This window comes from Oncorhynchus tshawytscha, linkage group LG07 (assembly GCF_018296145.1).
Source record: "Oncorhynchus tshawytscha isolate Ot180627B linkage group LG07, Otsh_v2.0, whole genome shotgun sequence".
Taxonomy (NCBI): domain Eukaryota; kingdom Metazoa; phylum Chordata; class Actinopteri; order Salmoniformes; family Salmonidae; genus Oncorhynchus; species Oncorhynchus tshawytscha.
Window position 1 is genome coordinate 44,189,399 of NC_056435.1, and position 24,597 is coordinate 44,213,995.

Below are 24,597 nucleotides of genomic sequence, written 5' to 3' on the forward strand. Positions count from 1 at the left end.
AGAGAAGAGCCCGGATCTCAATCCCATTGAGCACGTCTGGGACCTGTTGGATCGGAGGGTGAGGGCTAGGGCCATTCTCCCCAGAAATGTCCCAGAACTTGCAGGTGCCTTGGTGGAAGAGTGGGGTACCATCTTACAGCAAGAACTGGCAAATCTGGTGCAGTCCATGAGGAGGAGATGCACTGCAGTACTTGATGCAGCTGGTGGCCACACCAGATACTGACTGTTACTTTTGATTTTGACCCCGCCTTTGTTCAGGGACACATTATTCCATTTCTGTTAGTCACATGTCTGAGGAAACTTGTTCAGTTTATGTCTCAGTTGTTGAATCTTGTTATGTTCATACAAATATTTACACATGTTAAGTTTGCTGAAAATAAATGCAGTTGACAGTGAGAAGACGTTTCTTTTTTTGCTGAGTTTATTAACCCTGATAACCTATAGAGGGTGCTCACAGAGCACTGATGAGTAATTTATGAGGTTGAGAGAGCCACTAGAGCAGGGGTACTCAACTCTTACCCTACGAGGTCCGAAGCATGATGGTTTCCTGTTTTACCTGATAATGAATTGCACATACCTGGTGTTCCATGACTAATTCAGTCCCTGATTAGAGGGGAACAATGACTACATGCAGTGGAACTGGCTTCCAGGACTAATTCAGTCCCTGATTAGATGAATAAATGCAGTGGAACTGGGTTCCAGGTCTAATTCAGTCCCTATTTAGAGAGGAACAATGAATAAATGCAGTGGAATTGGCTTCCAGGTCCAGAGTTTCCCAGTTGTTGTCAGATAATTAGTGCTATTCTCATGAGGACCTGTCATTGAGACCGTGTATAATAAGAACAACAAACAGGCAGTGCAGTGAGGGAGCAAGTTCCGGATGCTCTGTGAGCCTGGCTGCTAGACTGAATGCTCCATGATCCACTTATAAAGAGTTTGCTTGCACCATATATTACGCTCAGCTATCATACTATCTAATGGATCGAGTGCTGCCCTCGTCTATTGTGAGTGCAGAGTGGAGTAGATCATGATTTCTCTACCAGCCCCATATGGTGTACAGTATGGGTGGAGGTATGAAGAGAGGAGGGAATGAAAGAAGGGATGTAAAAGAGTGACTTGATGTGTGAGGTCATAACGGCAGACAGAACGTAGAGCCGGGTGGATAGAGAAATGGCGGGGTGGAAAGAGAGAGATCAATCAGCCTGTTCACAACAGCTGGACAAAGAGAGGGAGAGAGAGAGAGATGTTACAAAACACAAAGAGTAGTCCAGATGGCTAACCAAAATTCACAGTAGGACTTGAATAGGTGAGGACAATGACTTGCCGTCTTGTTTGCGCACACACACACCTGCATGCACGTAAAAACACACACACAACACACACACACACACACACACACACACACACACACACACACACACACACACACACACACACACACACACACACACACACACACACACACATCTTCACAGATCAAACACCTTCTTGTTGGCATATAGAGAGTGAGAGAACAGTGAGTACAAACAAATTAATTTGGAGTCAGACATCTGTATTCTACGGCAACGACCTTTAATATTGTAAAACTGAGAGAGGGGGAGGGAGAGAGAAAAAGAGAGTGAAGAGTGGGTGGGAAGTGGTAGGTGTGGTCTCAGGGTTTAAATATCTGTATAACATATCAGGAGAGAGAGGGAGAGCGAGAGAGTGATGAGGGGAACAAACAGAACTCCAGGTTAAGGAAGAGGAGTATAAATATAGACAGGAACTGTATTCAACCACTTACATATGGGGGAATAATTACACCTTTTGCCTGGTGTTTGGAATTTGAAAGTGAAACTAGCCTCTCATTTTGCACTACAAGTTCACAGTAGCAGTCAGTGATTAGAAACTGAATAAAACCTCAGTCCTTTTGGCTGCAGAGTGGAGAAACACCCAGCCTGGGTTGTGGATACAGAGAAGAGTGGTCAGAACCCTCACAACGCTCACAAATCCTGTTTGGGGCTATTTTGTTCACCACTGTAAACATCAGACGTCTGGGTTGGCTTGGGTCAGATCCACATGGTCAACATGTCTTTCTAAAGAGCTGTGAAGTATTTCAAAATGCTCCACATACTGTAAAAGCCTTCTATATTAGTCTAAGAACATGTTTCTCACATCAGATTCTAGTTGTCTACTATCGTGGTCTGTTCCAATTCTAAGGGGAGTCCTCTCTACAGACAGTGTTCAGGTGATTTCTTCATACAGTTTTGAGTTTTAATGTCACATGCAGAAGTACAGGGAAATGCCTTTCTTGCAAACTCAAAACCCAACAATGTAATAATAAATAATAATGTATTACTAGGAAAAGAAACACGAGAAATAAGAAGAAATATGCAGAACACAATAAGTAAGTAAGCATACTATATACAGGGTCAGTTCCAATACCATATTTACAATGTACAGGGATACTGTGTGATGGATGGAGGTAGATATGATGGAGGTAGATACGTATAGGGGTAAGGGGACTAGGCAACAGGATATAAAATAAACAGAGTAGCAGCAGCTTGTATGTGAGTGGGAGTGAGGTGAGGTGCTGACTTGTTGCACCCTCAACAACTACTGTGATTATTATTATTTGACCCTGCTGGTCATCTATGAACATTTGAACATCTTGACCATGTTCTGTTATAATCTCCACCCGGCACAGCCAGAAGAGGACTGGCCACCCCTCATAGCCTGGTTCCTCTCTAGGTTTCTTCCTAGGTTTTGACCTTTCCAGGTAGTTTTTCCTAGCCACCGTGCTTCTACACCTGCATTGCTTGCTGTTTGGGGTTTTAGGCTGAGTTTCTGTACAGCACTTTGAGATATCAGCTGATGTAAGAAGGGCTATATAAATGGATGTGCATATTATGTGTGAGTGAGCAGATGATGAAGGGAGTGTGTGTGTGTAGCGTCAGTATAAATGGATGTGCATATTATGTGTGAGTGAGCAGATGATGAAGGGAGTGTGTGTGTGTAGCGTCAGTATAAATGGATGTGCATATTATGTGTGAGTGAGCAGATGATGAAGGGAGTGTGTGTGTGTAGCGTCAGTATAAATGGATGTGCATATTATGTGTGAGTGAGCAGATGATGAAGGGAGTGTGTGTGAGAGGCAGTGCAAAAATACAAATAAAAGGTCAATAAAGATACAAGGTTAACACAGACAGTCTGTGTAGCTACTTTGTTAGCTATTTATCAGTCGTATTGCTTCGGGATAGAAACTGTTCAAGAGCCTGTTGGTGCAAGACTTGATGCACCGGTACCGCTTGCCGTGCGGAAACAGAGAGAATAGTCTATGGCTTGTGTGGTTGGAGTCTTTAACAATTTTCCGGGCCTTCCTACCACACCTACCACAGTGATGTACTGGGCTGTCTGGCCCCAGTGATGTACTGGACTGTCCGGCCCCAGTGATGTACTGGACTGTCCGGCCAAAGTGATGTACTGGACTGTCCGGCCCCAGTGATGTACTGGACTGTCCGGCCCCAGTGATGTACTGGACTGTCCGGCCCCAGTGATGTACTGGACTGTCCGGCCCCCAGTGATGTACTGGACTGTCCGGCCCCAGTGATGTACTGGACTGTCCGGCCCCAGTGATGTACTGGACTGTCCGGCCCCAGTGATGTACTGACTGTCCGCCCCAGTGATGGACTGTCCGGCCCCAGTGATGTACTGGACTGTCTGGCCCCAGTGATGTACTGGACTGTCTGGCCCCAGTGATGTACTGGACTGTCTGGCCCCAGTGATGTTCTGGACTGTCCGGCCCCACCACCCTCTACAGGGCCATGCAATCGAGGGCTGTGCTGTTCCATACCAGGCAGTGATGCAGCCAGTCAGTATGCTATCAATGGTACAGCTTTAGAACTTTTTGAGGATTTTTCAACTTCTTGGGGGGGAAGACTTTGTTTAGACCATTTGAAGTCTTTAGTGATTTGGACACAGAGGAACTTGAAGTTAACATGATCTTTATGAATTATGAAGCCTTTATTTGATTTATGTGTTTTTTATTATAATATAAATTCTTCAAAATTCACAAGTGACATTAGCTGATGAAGATTGTGTCATAGAACAACCTGTATAAGCTCTCCTAAGCCTGTGTGTACCACATACCTTATTTTTGGCGTTTATCCTAAAACCCTACAAAAACGCCATTAATTTTCCTCATAGGCTTTGTCGAACGAACAATGACAGAGTTAGTACCTACAAAAAGACCCCATTTCTATTTCTCTCTATAGGAGACCATTTTAACTTCTTAGCCATACAGTTTCCTTGATCCTCCTGCTATACTGTTGGATGGAGTCTGTAATCAGGGCCCTCTAACCCCACTATCAAAAAAGCATTTGAACAGCACCCAAGACCCAAGGCACAGACAGCTCTGGCAGCTGCTGATGAAAAGAAACACTCTCCTGTCGTCATCAATCAGGGCTCTCTTCCCTTCTCTAACTCTCTCTCCTATTCTCTCACTCACTCTCCACCTCTCTCTCTCTCTCCCTCTCCCTCTCTCTCTCTCTCTCTCTCTCTCTCTCTCTCTCTCTCTCTCTCCTCTCTCCCTTTTTCAAAGCATTTCATTAACTCTGCTACCACCATCATGGCACAATGACCTATGTCTATCTGCTCCCCTACTCAGAGTACTTACCTTATAACCTGCTCTCTGCCCCCTCCCCCTCCAGATGGACCCGGTACAGAAGGCAGTGATGAACCACACCTTCGGCCCCCCCATGATGAAGACCAAACGACCCATCATCTCCTGCAATGTCTGCCAGATCCGCTTCAACTCAGAAGTAAGGCAGTAAGGCACTATCCATCCATCCACCCATGCATCCACCATCCACCCATGGATCTACCATCCACCCATGCATCCACCATCCACACATTCATCCAGGGATCCATCAATCCACATTCATCCAGGCATCCATCTAAGTATTCCACACATCTATCTATGCACTACATCATAACCTGACCAATATGTCAATGATTGACTGGACTGCTGGAGCAGGTGTCAAGTGAGAACTGTGTCTACGATTCCTCTGCTCCACTTTTCCCCTTGGGGCAGCCCTGCTTAGCTTACATTACCGTCTCTCTGTTTGACACCATTTCATTGGCACTTCCCAGAAAGGAGTTAATATTATGCAATTGTGCTCTGGCGGGCTGTGGGGACAAAGCAGAGTAGAGGGGGCTGGATGGCTAGGGGATTAAAGTAAAGGGGGCTGGGAGGCTAAAATACAGGGAGCTTGGGGGCTAGGGGATTAAAGTACAGGGAGCTTGGGGGCTACAGGGAGCTTGGGGGGGGACTAAAGTACATGGAGTTTGGGGGCTAGGGACTAAAGTACATGGAGCTTGGGGCTAGGGGACTAAGGTACAGGGAGCTTGGGGGCTAGGGGACTAAGGTACATGGAGCTTGGGGGCTAGGCGACTAAAGTACATGGAGCTTGGGGCTAGGGGACTAAAGTACAGGGAGCTTGGGGGGGGGCTACAGGGAGCTTGGGGGGGACTAAAGTACAGGGAGCTTGGGGGCTAGGGATTAAAGTACAGGTGGTTTGGGGGCTAGGGGACTAAAGTACAGGTGGTTTGGGATCTAGGGATTAAAGTACAGGTGGTTTGGGGGCTAGGGGATTAAAGTACAGGTGGTTTGGGATCTAGGGGATTAAAGTACAGGTGCTTTGGGGGGTGGGGACTAAAGTACAGGGGGCTAGGGGACTAGAGAACAGGGGACTAGGGGACAAAAGTACAGGGGGCTAGAGGACTAGAGAACAGGGGACTGTGGGACTAGAGAACAGGGGACTGGGGGACTAGAGAACCCAGGGGACTGGGGGAGTATACAGTGCCTTGCGAAAGTATTCGGCGCCCTTGAACTTTGCGACCTTTTGCCACATTTCAGGCTTCAAACATAAAGATATAAAACTGTATTTTTTTGTGAAGAATCAACAACAAGTGGGACACAATCATGAAGTGGAACGACATTTATTGGATATTTCAAACTTTTTTAACAAATCAAAAACTGAAAAATTGGGCGTGCAAAATTATTCAGCCCCCTTAAGTTAATACTTTGTAGCGCCACCTTTTGCTGCGATTACAGCTGTAAGTCGCTTGGGGTATGTCTCTATCAGTTTTGCACATTGAGAGACTGACATTTTTTCCCATTCCTCCTTGCAAAACAGCTCGAGCTCAGTGAGGTTGGATGGAGAGCATTTGTGAACAGCAGTTTTCAGTTCTTTCCACAGATTCTCGATTGGATTCAGGTCTGGACTTTGACTTGGCCATTCTAACACCTGGATATGTTTATTTTTGAACCATTCCATTGTAGATTTTGCTTTATGTTTTGGATCATTGTCTTGTTGGAAGACAAATCTCCGTCCCAGTCTCAGGTCTTTTGCAGACTCCATCAGGTTTTCTTCCAGAATGGTCCTGTATTTGGCTCCATCCATCTTCCCATCAATTTTAACCATCTTCCCTGTCCCTGCTGAAGAAAAGCAGGCCCAAACCATGATGCTGCCACCACCATGTTTGACAGTGCCTGGTGTGTTCCTTGTTCTTCATGATGCTCTCTGCGCTTTTTAACGGACCTCTGAGACTATCACAGTGCAGCTGCATTTATACGCAGTCTTGATTACACACAGGTGGATTGTATTTATCATCATTAGTCATTTAGATCAACATTGGATCATTCAGATATCCTCACTGAACTTCTGGAGAGAGTTTGCTGCACTGAAAGTAAAGGGGCTGAATAATTTTGCACGCCCAATTTTTCCGTTTTTGATTTGTTAAAAAAGTTTGAAATATCCAATAAATGTCGTTCCACTTCATGATTGTGTCCCACTTGTTGTTGATTCTTCACAAAAAAATACAGTTTTATATCTTTATGTTTGAAGCCTGAAATGTGGCAAAAGGTCGCAAAGTTCAAGGGGGCCGAATACTTTCGCAAGGCACTGTAGAACAGGGGACTTGGGGACTAGAGAACAGGGGACTGGGGGACTAGAGAACAGGGGACTGGGGGACTAAAGAACAGGGGACTAGGGGACTAGAGAACATGGGACTAGGGGACTAGAGAACATGGGACTAGGGGACAGGAGAACAGGCGACTAGGGGACTGGAGAACAGGGGATTAGGGGACTAGAGACCAGGGGACTAGGGGACTAGAGAACAGGGGACTAGGGGACTAGAGAACAAGGGAATATGGGACTAGAGAACAGGGATTAGGGGACCAGAGAACAGGGGATTGGGGGACTAAAGAACAGGGGACTAGGGGACTAGAGAACAGGGGACTGGGGGACTAGATAACAGGGGACTGGGGGACTAAAGAACAGGGGATTAGGGGACTAGAGAACAGGGGACTAGGGGACTAGAGACCAGGGGACTAGGGGACTAGAGACCAGGGGACTAGGGGACTAGAGGACAGGGGACTAGGGGACTAGAGAACAGGGGACTAGGGGACTAGACAACAGAGGACTAGGGGACTAGAGAACAAGGGAATAGGGGACTAGAGAACAGGGGACTAGGGGACCAGGGAACAGGGGACTGGGGGACTACAGAACAGGGAACTAAATAACAGGGGACTGGGGACTAGATAACAGGGGACTGGGGGACTAAAGAACAGCAGATTAGGGGACTAGAGAACAGGGGACTAGGGACTAGAGAACATGGGACTGGGGAACTAGAGAACAGGGGACTAGGGACTAGAGAACAGGGGACTAGGGACTAGAGAACAGGGGACTGGGGGACTGGAGAACAGGGAACTAGGGGACTAGAGAACATGGGACTAGGGGACTAGATAACAGGGGACTAGGGGATGAAAGAACAGGGGACTAGGGGACTAAAGAACAGGGGACTAGGGGACTAAATAACAGGGGACTAGGGGCTAGAGAACAGGGGACTAGGGGACTAGAGACGAAGGGACTAGATAACAGGGGACTAGGGGACTGGAGAACAGGGGACTAGGGGACTAGAGACCAGGGGACTAGGGACTGTAGAACAGGGGACTAGGGGACTAGAGACCAGGGGACTAGAGAACAGGGGACTAGGGGACTAGAGAACAGGGACTGGAGAACAGGGGACTCGGGGACTAGAGAACAGGGGACTAGGGGACTAGAGCACAGGGGACTAGGGGACTAGAGAATAGGGGACTAGGGGACTAAAAACAGGGGACTAAGGGACTAGAGAACAGGGGACTAGGGGACTAGAGAACAGGGGACTAGGGGACTTGAGAACAGGGGACTAGGGGACTATAGAACATGGGACTAGGGGACTGGAAAACAGGGGACTAGAGAACAGGGGACTAGGGGACTGGAGAACCGGGGACTAGGGGACTGGAGAACAGGGGACTAGGGGACTAGCAATAGGGCAGCCACCAACTGCTTTTATTTCTAGAATTCTTCATGGAGATAGTTGTGATCGAGGGATTGTGAGGGGTCAGCGAGGGTGAATGTGATGCAACAAAAAACTGACTTGATCTGGTCATTGGGTGAAATTTGAGAAAGTAGTGAATGCTGACAAAGCACATTCCACCAAAAAGAGGATGACTGAGGGAGTAGAACTAAAGAATTAACAGAATTAACAGAAGAGGTGGTTTAAGTGTTCACATACACTACAGGTCAAAAGTTTTAGAACACCTACTAATCCAAGGGTTTTCTTTATTTTGACTATTTTCAACATTGTAGAATAATAGTGAAGACATCAAGAATGTTGAATAACAAATATATCATAACATATACAGGGGACTGTATATTCCCTTGTGGGGTTATTCAGAGTGGTTTGTTCCATCGGCATGTAAAATTGATTAGGATCTTGGATGGTGCTGCACACATTCCAGTAGAGTGGGGGTCTAACAGCTACGTGCTTATGACACTGACTGCCTTCTGAAACATACCGTCATAAAAACAGAAGCCCTCAGCTCTGTACACATCATTAAATGTGAAATAAGCACAATGCTCAGTTTGAATGCATGTCTTTGTCTGTATTTTGTATTTTATTAGGATCCACATTATCTGTTGCAACAGCAGCAGCTACTCTTCCAGGTGTCCACACAAAACATAAAACATGACATAATACAGAACATCAGTAGACAAGAACAGCTCAAGGACAGAACTACATCAATTCAAATAAAATAAAAATGGCACACGTTGTCACGAACGTCGTCTTGAAAAGGACCGGACCAAGGTGCAGCGTGGTGAGCGTACATTTTTCTTTATTTTTTAAATGTCGCCAACAAAACAATAAACAACTAAAACTATTGTGAAGCTCCGTAAGGCTATACATGCATTAAATGAAGACAACAACCCACAAATGAGAAAAGGATAAAAGGCTGCCTAAGTAGGATTCCCAATCAGAGACAACGATAGCCAGCTGTCCCTGATTGAGAATCATACCCTGCCAAAAACAAAGAACCAGAAAGCATAGACTTTCCCATCCGAGTCACACCCTGACCAAACAAACATAGAGAATAAAAGGATCTCTACGGTCAGGGCGTGACACACATAGTCTACATATCAATACATACACACAAACTATCTAGGTAAAATAGAGGAGAGGCGTTCTGCCTTGAGGAGTTGCTTTATCTGTTTTTTTTAAACCAGGTTTGCTGTTCATTTCAGCAATATGAGATGGAACGGAGTTTCACGCAATAATGGCTCTACTATACGCTTTCTTGAATTTGTTCTGGATTTGGGGACTGTGGAAAGACCCCTAGTGACATGTCTGGTGGGGTAAATGTGTGTGTCAGAGCTGTGTGTAAATTGACTATGCAAACAATTTGTGATTGTCAGCATATTAATGTTTCTTATAAAAAGAAGAAACATTCATTTGTTGAAAATCAAATATTGTACTGTAACCACATACATATGTTGTCTCTACATTATTTTCTCTGTATATGATCCTCTCTCCTTGCTGCTGTGTGTATTAGAACACAAACTCACCTGTAAACATACACAGTCAAATCTGAGGCTGTTTTTAAGGCCTGATTATACAACCCCTCCCCCTCCCCTACACAGATGGGAGCATTTTATCACCAGTAAGATGTGGTAAGACCTGTTTTCCAGTCATAGACTGCATTGAGTATAACAATTTCACTGTAGCAGGCTTAGGCAATTTGCTTCATAATGTGCACTACGTGTATTCAACATTATTGTTGTGTAATATTAAATGTTTTTGAAGTGCTTCACAATGGGTATAGAAAGTACAGGCCAGGGTACATTGGACCAGCTTGAGGGATGGGTATATCCCCTAAACATACAGTAAAAGTCTCTTTGCTCAGGGGAAACGCAGTGTCACCTCTAAGCGGGACTCAAGTTTGACACACGATCCTGGCTAAAAATATTGACACATGCCAATGAATGAAGCACTAAATGCTTTTCAGGAAAGAGCGGTGGAAACATAGACAGGGGAGAGTCTGAAACGCCGTAGCAGCTGCATCTATCCACCCTCTCGAATCCACTCTCCTGGACACCATGTTCTCACATTCTGTAGTACACACTCAAATCAAATACAATGTTATTTGTCACATGTGCCAAATACAACAGGTGTAGACTTAACTGAGAAATTATAATAAAAAGAAAAATAGTAACACAAGGAATAAAATACACAAGAATAAATCAATATACAGAGAGTACCAGTACCAGGTCAATGTGCAGAGGTTACGAGGTATTTGAAGGCAGGGTAAAGTGACTAGGCATCAGGATAGATAATAATAGCAAATGAGTGTAAAAGTGTTTGTGTTTGTGTTGTCGGTATGCGTGTGTGTGTTATGTGTGTGTGTGCATATCTAGTGTACAGTATGTGAATGTGTGTGGAGTTTTTGTGTGAGTTTCAGTGTAGTGTGTGTGTGTGAGTGTGTATATATAGTGAGTGTGCATAGAGTCAGTGTAAGATAGGGTCAGTGCAGATAATCAGGGAAACAACTTAATTAACTATTTAGCAGTCTAATGGCTTGGGGGTAGAAGCTGTCTCAGAGCCTGTTGGTCCGAGAGCCGATGCTCCGGTACTGTTTGCCGGACAGTAGCAGACTGAAAAGTCTACAGCTTGGGTGGCTGGAGTCTTTGGCAATTTTTCAGCTATCCTTTCACACCGCCTGATATAGAGGTGGTGGATGGCAGGGAGCTCGGCCCCAGTGATGTACTGGGCTGTTCGCACCACCCCCTGTGGCGCTTTGTGGTCGAGGGTTTGCTGTAGGGTCAGGTGTCACTGTCGTCAACCCTGTGTGTGTGGGTGTGTGAGTGTCATCTGTCCGTCTGTGCCTGTATGTAGCAGCGTAGAATAGTGTACTGTGTGTGGTGTGTATGTGTGTGTTCAACTTCCACTGTTGTAAAAACTCGACTGGACCCTTGGCCACCTGTTTGGCCTTCACTCTCTTCATGCATCATCATCAGTACAGTCAGTGTGTGTGAGAAAGTCCTGATCTCCATCTGCTCTACCAGTCCAGTACTCAGTGATCTGAGAGGGGAAGTCAGGTTGTGAGCTCAGAGCACAATGGAAGTTCTCTAATAATGAAAGAATAGTCTGCTCACAGTATACAGCCAAGGATCTGTTATTGCAGCACTACTGCATTTCAGAAGCACAGTTAGAGACACTATTATATAATACTTTCCACACGTTTCAAATATTATACCCCAGCCAGCATACATTGTCTTTCCTGCTATGAACAGTAAGATATTTTGATATAAATATTTAAAATAAAGTACCGGCAGCACTCTCACTGAATTGTGTTTTCTGTCAGTCAACATGGATTAAACGTCATCATCTGCTGAACCAGATACAATTAAAGACTGAAGCTGAACCAAAATATCTGGATTGATTCATATAAACTCAGAAGCAAACCTATCACACTGCCAGTCTGCCACCAGTAATGTACTGTATACTGCAATTCATTCCAAGCAGCCACCAGCCATACAGGACAGGCTGCTCAGCCCAGCTCTCTATGCTGCAAGACCGACGTCACATGCCTCTTTATTGTGCTGCATTGGCTATCGTTGCCACTGCAGCACCACAACGCTGGACACCTTCTCTCTCTCTCTCTCTCTCTCTCTCTCTCTCTCTCTCTCTCTCTCTCTCTCTCTCTCTCTCTCTCTCTCTCTCTCTCTCTCTCTCTCTCTCTCTCTCTCTCTCTCTCTCTCTCTCTCTCTCTCTCTCTCTCTCTCTCTCTCTCTCTCTCTCTCTCTCTCTCTCTCTCTCTCTCTCTCTCTCTCTCTCTCTCTCTCTCTCTCTCTCTCTCTCTCTCTCTCTCTCTCTCTCTCTCTCTCTCTCTCTCTCTCTCTCTCTCTCTGATAGATCCTGCTTCCTTCTCCTTTGTTCCGCCTCTTCTTCATACATGTTGATGTCTCTATCTCTTTCTCTCTTTCTGGTCTACTTCCTGTGCCCCTTCTCTTCTGCATTTCCCTCATCCTCCCTCTCCTCTCCTCTCCTCTCCTCTCTCCTCTCCTCTCCTCTCCTCTCCTCTCCTCTCCCTCCTCTCCTCTCCTCTCCTCTCCTCTCCTCTCCTCTCCTCTCCTCTCCTCTCTTCTCCCACCCCTCTCTCCTCCATTGTGTTGCCTGTCGGCTGTACAGTAGACTTGGCTGCTAGACCGGTTCTCTCTGGTTCCTCTGCCTTTGTCACTCATAGATTAAACATCAAAGCCGCATCCTGCTCAGAGAGAAAGGGATCATATTTTCATATCCACTTTTCATAACGCTTCTTAACCCATTCCAAACATCATGTACTCCTCTTTTATAAGTCTTCAGTTCTACACTAAAGATCTCTCTTTCCTCCTTCCTTCTAATCTCTTTCTAGACTTCCTCTGCGCTATCCCCTCTTCCTGTCTCCCTGTCCGTCTCCCCTCTCTGTTGTCAACTCTGTTCAGTTGTAATTGATTGTTGAATTTCATTGATCCCCCAAGACCTAAACACTGAAGGTCAGGACAGAGCTTCAAAACCAAAGCTTTCCTCCACCGAGAGAGAGAAGAGGAGATGAGAGAGAGAGTGAGAGAGAGAGAGAGAGGGAGAGAGAGAGAGAGAGACAGGGGGGGGTACAATCTGAAATAGTGAAAGTGGAGTGGGAGAGAAGTGAGAGAGAGGCAATTACTTTTCTCTGTAAGTCTGTCTCTGGAGAACATAACTGTTGCTGAGTGGGTTACCCCTCCTCCTTCATGTCTAATCTGGGGCTATATGTGTACCTCTGTCGTCGGCAATTACTGCCTGAGGTTTAGGGAGGCATCCCTGACACGTCCCAGTAGCCCCCTCACCTCGTTGATGCCCCCCTCACTCCCTCGCTACTGCCAAGCCCCAGCTCTCTTTGTAGCTATGTAGCTGCCTACAGTACACACAGCCTCCCTTGGTGACACTCTGGCCACTCACATTCCTTATTCCTCCTTGAGCAGCAGTAGTCAGGTTGCAGCTGTCAGTGTTTCCTCACACCTATGGGTCTATTTTAGATAATCCCATTCTCACCACTCGATAATCATCACAGGCTCAGTTCAGTAATTAGTCATTTATAGCAGAGGAACCACCAGAACATTCTAGAATTCTCCTCTGTAAAGACAGACTAGAGAAGTCCTGAACATTATAGTACTATATAGGGTCTGGAATGTTCTAGAACGCTTAAAGAATGATTACTGCTGACCTACTGTTTGTACACTCAGTGTAGTTCTCACATTGACAACACACCACAGAGAGCATGTGCTCCTTAGCTGCTGTATTTTGTGCTATTTTGTGTTGAACAAGGATAGTTATAAAGTCACTACAGTCCCTGGTTCGAATCCAGGCTGTGTCACATCCGGACGTGATTGGGAGTCCCATAGGGAGGCGCACAATTGTCCCAGCGTCATTCAGGTTTGGCCGGAGTAGGCCGCCATTGTAAATAAGAATTTGTTCCTAACTGACTTGCCTAGTTCAATAAAGGTTAAATTACATTAAAAATAAAAATAAAACCCACCCCTGTGCAGACATTGGGGATCTCAGTGATAAATTAATCAGAGATGCATAATTGATCTACTGAACTGCTGAAGAGTGCTCCAGCCAGTCAGCCAGCCAGCCAGTCAGCCAGTCAGCCAGTCAGTCAGTCAGTCAGTCAGCCAGCCAGTCAGCCAGTCAGCCAGCCAGTCGGTCAGTCAGTCAGTCAGCCAGTCAGTCAGTCAGCCACAGGAACAGGCAGGTACAGAGCAGGGACAGCACAGGGCTCATATGACAGCCTAAAGCCATCTGCTGAGAGACGTCCAGTCAACACTATGGCTAGAGTTTACTCCACTGACCTCACTGGGTCTCAAACAGGCCTGTGGATGATAGATACTGTACTAAACAGGAAAACAGGACACAGCCGTAGTGTGAAAATAAAACAGCCAGGGTGTGCGTGGTGTCCCATGGCCATGCTAAGGCTGCTATTGGAGTGAGTGAATTATCATCTGCTAAAGATTGGGTATATATTTTTTTCTTTCTGATATACGAAGATATCAGATAAGCATGGTGCTCAGAAGAGTGTGAATAATAATACCCATGTGGATTATGATGTGACATATCATGTCATGCCCTCTCCTCCCCATGTTCTTTTCTCAGAGTCAGGCAGAGGCCCACTATAAGGGGAACCGCCACGCTCGGAGGGTAAAAGGCATTGAGACCTCCAAGACTCGCCCCCAGGAGGGTGACAAGCTGGCCACTCTCCCTACAGCCACCCCCTCTCCACCAGGCCCCTCACCATCCAGCCCAAGCCCTAACCCTAGAAAACAGGGTAAGCACCACCTGTGCTCTACACCGCACACACACACATGCTGAACCCACACAAAGATATAACCTAAACACACACATGCTGAACCCACACAAAGATATAACCTAAACACACACACATGCTGAACCCACACAGAGACATAACCTAAACACACACAAGTCACTGCATTTAATCATGACAAGGTAACTGGAAACATGACCGAATACAAACAGTGTAGTTATTCCCTCCACAAAGCAATCAAACAAGCTAAGTTTCAGTAAAGAGAAAATGTAGAGTCGCAATGCAACGGCTCAAACACGAGACATATGTGGCAGGGTCTAAAGTCAATCACGGATTACAAAAAGAAAACCAGCACCGTGTCGGACATTGACGACTTGCTCCCAGACAAATTAAACAACGTCTTTGCGCGCTTTGAGGACAATACAGTGCCATGACACGGCCATCTACCAAAGACTGTGGGCTCTCCTCCGTGGCCCGATATGAGTAAAACATTTAAACATGTTAACCCTCACAAGGCTGACGGCCCAGATTGCATCCCTAGCCGCATCCTCAGAGCATGAGCAAACAAGCTGGCTGGTGTGTTTACGGACATATTCAATCAATCCCTATCACAGTCTGCTGTCCCCACTTGCTTCAAGATTTCCAGCATGGTTCCTGTTCCCACGAAAGCAAAAGTAACTGAACGAAATGACTATCGCCTCGTAGCACTGACTTCTGTCATCATGAAGTGCTTTGAGAGACTAGTCAAGGATCATATCACCTCCACCCTACCTGATACCCTAGACCCACTTCAATTTGCTTACCGCCCTGATAGGTGCTCAGACGATGCAATTTCCATCACACTGGAAACTTCCCTATCCCATCTGGACAAGAGGAATACTGTACCTATGTAAGAATGCTTTTCATTGACTATAGTTCAGCATTCAACACCATAGTCCACTCCAAACTCATCATTAAGCTTGAGACCCTGGGTCTCGACCCGGCCCTGTGCAACTGGGTCCTGGACTTTCTGACTGGCCGCCCCCAGGTGGTGAAGGTAGGGAACAACATCTCCACCCCGCTGATCCTCAACACTGGGGCCCTACACGGGTGCGTTCTCAGCCCTCTCCTGTACTCCCTGTTCACCCATGACTGCATTGCCATGCATGCCTCCAACTCAATCATCAAGTTTGCAGACAACACTACATTAGTGGGCTTGATTACCAACAACGACAAGACAGCCTACAGGGAGGAAGTGAGGGCCCTCGGAGTGTGGTGTCAGGAAAATAAACTCTCACTCAAAGTCAACAAAACAAAGGAGATGATTGTGGACTTCAGGAAACAGCAGAGGGAGCCCCCCTCTGCATCACCGGGGGCAAACTACCTGCCCTCCAAGAGACATACAGCACCCGATGTCACAGGAAGGCCAGAAAGATCATCAAGGACAACAACCACCCGAGTCACTGCCTGTTCACCCCGCTATCATCCAGAAGGTGATGTCAGTACAGGTGCATCAAAGCTGGGACCAAGAGACTGAAAAACAGCATCTATCTCAAGGCCATCAGACTGTTAAACAGCCACCACTAACATAGAGAGGCTGCTGCCAACATACTGACTCAAATTACTGGCCACTTTGATAAATGGATTTAATAAAGGTATCACTAGTCTCTTTAAATAATGTCACTTTAATAATGTTTACATATCCTACAGTACTCATCTCATATGTACAGAGTGTATTTTATACCATCTATTGCATCTTGCCTATGCTGCATGGTCATTGAGCATCCATATGTTTATATGTAGATATTCATATTCCATCCCCTTACATTGTGTGTATAAGTTAGTCATTGTGAATTTGTTAGATTACTTGTTAGATATTACTGCACTGTCGGAACTAGAAGCAGTAGCATTTCGCTACACTGCATTAACATCTGCTAACCATGTGTATGTGACCAATAAAATTTGATTTGATTTGACATGCTGAACCCACAGAGAGATATAACCTAAACACACACACACATGCTGAACCCACACAGAGATATAACCTAAACACACACACATGCTGAACCCACACAGAGATATAACCTAAACACACACACACATGCTGAACCCACACAGAGATATAACCTAAACACACACACATGCTGAACCCACACAGAAATTTAACCTTAACACACACACACACGTTTCAGTCTGTGTGTGTGTAAAGTTCAGCTGTTTAGTCAAAGATCCGGGGTGAAACTGAACAGTCGTACAGAGGGATGTCTGCTGAGAGACGCCTCTGTCAGCACTGACAAGAATCAGCTTCCCAGGCATCCGTCACTGGGATTGGCCTGCAGAGGAGAGGAGGGTGGTGGGGAGTGGTTAAATACTATGTAGTATGAAGGCTCTACTGGCTCTCAACACTTGTATTTTGTTTATCTCTTGGTTCAATTGGCAGGCCAGATGACCCTGTGCTACATACAGTGGTTAAGCTACAGTAACATTAAGATTATGGTGCTGTTCTACTGACCCTCCTTCCACCCTCTCCAACCTGACAATGACCCAGATATTCCACCCTACCCTGACTCACTCCAGATGGGGGAGACAGATGTGTGGCCCTCTGGGGCAGAGTTTTGACCCTGTAAGTTCAGACATAGTACTGTACTAGTGCCGCAGTATTATCATCATCATCATAATATTATCTGGTGTGCTCTACACGTAAGTGATAATGCCCAAGAATCCGGTGTTTGTGGATATATTGGCATGGGTGTTGTTAGGCCCGAGACAAAGTCAAGTTTTTAACCAATCAGCATTCAGGATTAGAACCACCCGTTGTATAAAATATGGTATAAAATGTTCTATTTCCTATCTGTTCTCTTCACAGATGACGTCCAGTCCCGCCCACATTCAAACGGCTCAGACATGACACCCAGCCCCATCCCCATGTCGGTCCAAGACACCTCCCTGCTCCCTGTGTGTCCATCCCTGCCCCCTTTGAGTACACCTATGCCCACCACCTCCACCTCCATCCCCTCCCCGGTCCTTTGTGCCCCTCAGATGGACACCCCCATGGCGGGCCCCCCTGACACCCTGTCCCCGGCCCCCAGCCTCTTTTCAGGGGAGTCTGAGGAGGACAAGGCCAAGAAGCTGCTCTACTGCTCACTGTGCAAAGTGGCCGTCAACTCCCTCTCTCAGCTAGAGGCGCACAACAAAGGTAAGGCTCCTTCCAAAGACAGAACTGATAACGCAACGTGTAATAAAGTCTATTGTCATTGAACATTCCAGCCCAGATAGATATTGCCTTCTCAGCAGCCTCAAAATTAGCCTCACAAAGTGATGCTTGAGCTTTTACAAACACAACATTTTATGTGTCCTCCTTCACACCCTGATCTCTGATATTGAATCATGGGATACCACTGTTACACACAAAGGACAAAACTACACACAGTGGCATAACTGATTAAATATATTTTCTTCCACTCAAGGATTTATGAATACACTGCAAACCACGGCTAAGGCATTGTGGTTGAATAACTTCACAAGGCCAAATATTGCAATACTAAGCCAGGGCTTCTGATGCACACACAGAACCTAAGTCACACTCCCAGGGAAGAAGAGTTAACAATGAATATTTCAGTGTGTTCAAGGCTAGATTAACCAGCTCAACTCAAATGACAGAAGAACAGCTTGGCTTTCATTCACCACATAGAGAGACAGGACAATACTTCCACGTGTCTGGTTCATTTAAACAGATATAACAATCAGATTGTTTTCTTTTAGTTACAATATGACATTTTAGTAGATGCTGTTATCCAGAGTGACTTGTAGTAGTGAATGCATACATTTTCATTCATACTGGTCCCCCATCGGAATCGAGCCCACAACCCTAGTGGTGTAAGGGTGGCAGGGTAGCCTAGTGGTTAGAGCGTTGGACTAGTAACCGGAAGGTTGCAAGTTCAAACACCTGAGCTGACAAGGTACAAATCTGTCGTTCTGCCCCTGAACAGGCAGTTAACCCACTGTTCCTAGGCTGTCATTGAAAATAAGAATTTGTTCTTAACTGACTTGCCTAGTTAAATAAAGGTAAAAAAAAAAAAGTGGCATGTGCTACCAACTGAGCCACATGGGACTACTAGTTATGTTTGTGTTTCCTAAAGCCATCCCTCCAAAACATACACACCTGGAGGTAATTACATAGTGCACAATTTTGAACATGAAAAGTTATTAATAAACAAATTAGACACATTTGAACAGAAATGGAATGGTTCATTGGATGAGTCTAAAACTTTGCACATACACTGATGCCATCTTGTGGCCAAAATCTGGGCTGGAATAATACATTATGGCCTTTCTCTTGCATTTCAAAGATGATGGTACAAAAAAATACAAAAGAATGGTTGTTTTTTTTCTTTGTATTATCTTTTACCAGATCTATTGTGTTATATTCTACTACATTACTTTCACATTTCCATAAACTACAAAGTGTTTCTTTTCAAATGGCACCAAGAATATGCATATCCTTGCTTCAGGGCTTGAGCTATAGGCAGTTAGATTTGAGTATGTCATTTTAGGCAAAAATTGAAAAAAGGGGCTAATCCTTAACCTCATGCTCCTTTGAGACCCCGCTTTCAAAGTCACCGAGATCTCTTCTTCTAGCCATGGTAGCCAACATAATAGGCAACTGGGCATTTTTATTCATGACCCTAAGCATGATGGCATGTTAATTACTTGGTACACTCAGGAACCACACCTGTGTGGAAGCACCACGCACCTGCTTTCAATATACTTTGTATACTTCATTTACTCAAGTGTTTCCTTTATTTTGTCAGTTACCTCTAATGTACAGTATAATCAAGACCAGGGATGGGAAACTTTGATAGGGGTGGGGGCCACCAAAAATCTTAACTCATTATGTGGGGCTCAGTCTGCTTACCCACATCCATACTCACACATGTAGTCAGAGCCGGCACTAGCCTTTTGGGGGCCCCAAGCTAAATTTGGTTTCTTCAGTTGCCCTTCCCTGTACTAGACTGAGAAAGGAGAGAAGGAAATGTTCCTTTAAAAAAGAGCCAAAAGAAGGTGTGAACAGGGACTGACCGTGAAATGAGAGTGAACAAGAGAAATAGGAGATAATGGTTCTGTACTACATGACAAGACAAGAACAGAGCAGGAGATAGGTTACCAAAACTGCTGAATAGCCTAATCCTGAAAATGTTTAGCTGTGCTCTCTAGTGGCTAGTCAATGTCACCACACTTTCTGACTCAATATACTGCTTAGGCCTAATCATCTTTCTATGCTCAATTAGCCTCAATGTGATCTAGTCCACCATATTCTTCTGAGGGCTAGGTTAATTACAATGATAGCCACAAACAAATGATCATTTAAGGAACATACTAATACAAATATATCCAAACGCTTACTGTAGCTTGCTTCTGGGTGACCGAGTGCGGCCTGTGTTGGCAGCTGTGATGAAAGAAATACTGCAAATCATTTTGTAAACACAAAAACAATACCTTATTTATTCAACCGAGGAAGACAATAACTTGTGCTGGATATGCAGCGAGAAAGGCTTGCCTTGGGAGACACATTTCCATTGACGCACGGAGCAGCATATGGATGTGCAGGCTACCCAAAATTGAATTTAAGGTGCAAAATAATTCAATAGTTTAAACAAAAGTCACAATGGCCTATTCCATATTACAATTATAAAGTTCTGTAATTTCTTAATACTACAAAAAATACATAAAATATCAAAGTTTTGAAATGAACAAGAACATCATGAAATGTAGAACTACATTACACTCCACAGAGAAAATGTAATCAAGGAGTTATCAGGCCTAGTTTTATTAAAATTTACAAACAACAACAACTAATATTTCCTTCTCTACCACTCTCTCCACGGGTAACAGGTACCAAACACAAAACCATCCTGGAGGCATGGAGTGGGCTGGGCCCCATAAAAACGTACCCTCGACTGGGCCCTAACCTCAGCCCAGACCAGGCAGGGGGGCTGCCCTCGGACCACAACACTCAGGAACGCACCTTCCACTGTGAGATCTGCAACGTGAGAGTGAACTCTGAGCTGCAGCTCAAACAGGTGAGTGAGTAAGTAACACGACTACTGCCCAAGAGTGAAGTTTCCCCTAGGTACAGATCTAGGATCAGCCAGTGGTGTAAAATACATGAGCAAAAATACTTTCAAGTACTCCTGAAGTTGTTTTTTGTGGTATCTGTACTTTACTTTACTGTGAATATTTTTGACAACTTTTACTTTTACTTCATAACATTCCTAAAGATAATTATGTACTTTTTACTCCATACATTTTCCTGACATCCAAAAGCACCAGTTATATTTAGAAGGCTCAGGCAGGACAGGAAAATGGTCAAATTCACGCACTTATCATTGGTCATCCCTACTGCCTCTGATCTGGCGGATTCACTAAATACAAATGCTTCATTTATAAATTATGTCTGAGTGTTAGAGTACGCCACTGGCTATCCTTAAATCAATGATTTTGAAATTATTTATACTTTTACTTTTGATAGTTAAGTATATTTAAAACCAAATACTTTAGACTTTACTCAAGTAGTATTTTACTGGGTGACTTTTACTTGAGTAAGTTTCTATGAAAGTTTCTTTACTTTAACTTAAATGTGAGAACTGGGTACATGTTCCACTACTGGGATCAGCTACCCCTCCCCAATCCTAACCTTAACCATTAGTGGGGGAAATGCAAAACTGACCCAAGATCAGCATCTAGAGGCAACAGTACCTTATACCTACAGCTTAATTCATCATTCAGATACCTCACTTGAAAGAAGGATGCACATTTGGAGAAAGAAGAAAACCTATAACGCCCCACTTATTTTTCTCTTCAGCATATATCCAGTCGAAGGCATCGGGATGGAGTCGCAGGGAAGCCCAATCCCCTCCTTAGCCGGCATAAGAATCGCACAGACTTTGTGGTAATGATCCAATTATGTGTATAGCCTATAGCAATATTTCTAAATCATTATTTGATGATTCAGTCATTTAGCTCAGGGTTGTCTAATAGACAGCATACCACAGTTTGCCTCTTCTCTCACCTTACTCATTACTCATTTTAACCTTTACACTGTTTCTCTCTCTGGATCTCAGTCATCCTTGACCTTCTCAAAGGAACTTCCAAAAACTCTGGGCCATGGACTGTTTCCTAACCCCCTGGCTGTTGCCGCGGCGATGGCAGCCGCTGCCTCCTCCAATCAGCTGGGTCAGCTGCGTGCCCCTGGTCCCATTTCTCACACTCAGAACTACCATCCTCACCACCACCTCTTACAGGGCACACTACAAGGCACACACCTCAGCCTCCTAAGGCCCGCCCCTGGGCCTATGCGCACCACCCATGGGCCAATCCTCTTCTCCCCTTATTGACGGTAATGGGATGGGGCACTATCAGGAAGGAGCACACTGTGAAGTAAACAGGGAAAACCATTGATAGAAAATAAACAGATGTTAAAACTTAAATATTTGAAATAGGAAAGACTATGCCTTTTCCTCTCTACCCTTCCACCCTTTTTTGTTTAATAAATTCCAAAGCAAAGGATGGACAGCTTGCAGACATTTTAAAGAGGAAGGATGCATGACAGACTAAGATGGACTTTCTGTCAGTGCTTTCCCTTCGTTAACCCTCCTCTAACCTTCCGTTAAGAATATTTGTACAGGTCAAACTTGTATCCTGGCTGAGGGTGACTCAGTAGACTGAGTGTTCTATTTCCTCCACATCTCTGCATTTCTGGTTCAGTGAACTCCCATCCAAAGCCATCTGCAATATACGTTGCATACTGCAAAACCCTGTTGGGGTGTTCAATAATCTAAGTGCAGTACCTATCTACAGGTGTAGGATCTCAATTTAATCAACCTGTTGCAGAAAATTTGTAGTGTATTTGAGTCCTAAAAAGGCCTATGGGGTTTGTAATTTCCACTTTGAAATTTCAGACTTGACTTTCCCTTATTAAAAATGGATCAACCCCTACAAAAATGTCCATTAATTATAATCCACATAATAATTCACATTTCCTGTTGCTGCAGGATTATTTCCTGCTGTAGCAAACTGGATAAAATGAAGATCCTACATCTGTACCCCACTCTGTAGTTCCAGGTTCTAGATTAGGTGCCTGCTCTGCAGATCCAGGCACAAGGTACATTGTACTGTATGTTTCCAGGTTCTAGATATATGTTCTAGTGTTGTGTTGAGGATAATAGATGTTAGTCTATATATCCTCTGTTGTCAGATCAGGTGAGAGAGAGAGAGAGAAGTGAAGGAAGCAAGGAAGGAATAGAGAAACCCCACTGTAACTCAAGGCAGAAATGTGTACTGAATGCACCAAGGTAGAGCTAAATGTTTTTAAGAAATCTGAATAAGATATTTTAAGAAATGTGAATGAATGCAATGAAAAATGATGGACTTGTGATAAACCATCTGTGTGTGTGCGTATGTGTGTATTCTGGAGATAGGTAGAGATAGATGAAGCACGCAATTATGCCTCAATGGTGACCCCTTTCATTCAAACTGGAAACTACTCAGCGAGACAGCTAATTTTAGAACCTTTACTCAAAACTTAAGTATGTCTGCACAGTCCCAACAAAGTGTGGTATTAGGGTGTTAAGGGAATTGTTTCTACACAGTTAACAACAGGGGGAGGCTTAGGGATATCTGATGGCACCACCCTCTTCTAGTGAGAACACAAGGGAGGTGGGTTTTCCCTTCCAGGAGTGATTGCTGACCTGTGATCCTACACCCAGATGGTAGCATGTTGAGTGTGGTGTGAGTGAGAAACACTGTGATGGATGTTTGAAGTGAAGAAGTAGGACACGTTTGTTACAGTTCACAAAGGGGAAATTAATATGAACCTGTATTTTCTCTCACATGCTCATCACAAGCAGCGATGTGAGTGATAGTAGTATAATATGAGATATCAAGCCAAAATTTTCTCCAGAGTAATGAAATGAATCATATATTTCCACTTTAAGAGGAGACCGTTGTCCTATTCTGCCTCATGTACACTACCGGTCAAACGTTGTAGAACACCAACTAATTTAAGAGATTTTCTTTATTTTTACTATTTTCTACATTGTAGAATAATAGTGAAGACTTCAAACTATGAACTAACACATATGGAATCATGTAGTAACCAAAAGTGTTAAACAATTCTGAGATTCTTCAAATTGCCACCCTTTGCCTTGATGACAGATTTGCACACTCTTGGCATTCTTGGCAGATTTGCACACTCTCGGGGTGGGAGGTAGCCTAGTGGTTAGACCATTGGGCCTATAACTAAAAGGTTGCTAGATCAAATCCCTGAGCTGACTTGGTAACAATCTGTTGTTCTGCCCCTGAACAAGGAAGTTAACCCACTATTCCTTGGCCATAATTATAAATGAGAATTTGTTCTTAACTGGCTTGTCAAGCTAAATAAAAAATGTAATCCTCTCAATCAGCTTTTCCAACAGTCTTGAAGGAGTTCCCACATATGCTGAGCACATGTTGGCTGCTTTTCCTTCACTCTGTGGTGCGACTCATCCCAAACCATCTCAATTTGGTTGAGGTCGGGGGATTGTGGAGGCCAGGTCATCTGATGCAGCACTCGATCACTCTCCTTCTTGGTCAAATAGCCCTTACAGTCTGGAGGTGTATTGGGTCAGTGTCCTGTTGAAAACAAATGATAGTCCCACTAAGTCCAAACAAGATGGGATGGCGTATCATTGCAGAATACTGTGGTAGCCATGATGGTTAAGTGTGCCTTGAATTCTAAATAAATCACAGACAGTGTCACCAGCAAAGCACCCCCTCACCATCACACCTCCTCCTCCATGCTTTACGGTGGGAACCACACATGCAGAGATAATCCCGTTCACCCACACCGCGTCTCACAAAGACACAGCAGTTGGAACCAAAAA

The 24,597-nt window shown here is 44.7% G+C and overlaps 1 protein-coding gene across 2 annotated transcripts in view; it reads left to right on the forward strand.

Moving 5' to 3' along the window:
* LOC112254597 (zinc finger protein 385A) overlaps positions 1-23,797 on the forward strand; it is a 57,391-nt gene extending 33,594 nt beyond the window's left edge. For both annotated transcript variants that reach the window (XM_042324475.1, XM_024427307.2), the window contains exons 3-8: positions 4,689-4,799; positions 14,530-14,701; positions 17,544-17,873; positions 20,570-20,757; positions 21,540-21,626; positions 21,799-23,797. In XM_042324475.1, the coding sequence (XP_042180409.1) occupies positions 4,689-4,799; positions 14,530-14,701; positions 17,544-17,873; positions 20,570-20,757; positions 21,540-21,626; positions 21,799-22,071 (1,161 nt within the window). In that variant the 3' untranslated portion in view covers positions 22,072-23,797. The remainder of the gene's footprint in view (positions 1-4,688; positions 4,800-14,529; positions 14,702-17,543; positions 17,874-20,569; positions 20,758-21,539; positions 21,627-21,798) is intronic.
* Positions 23,798-24,597: the final 800 nt, after the last annotated feature.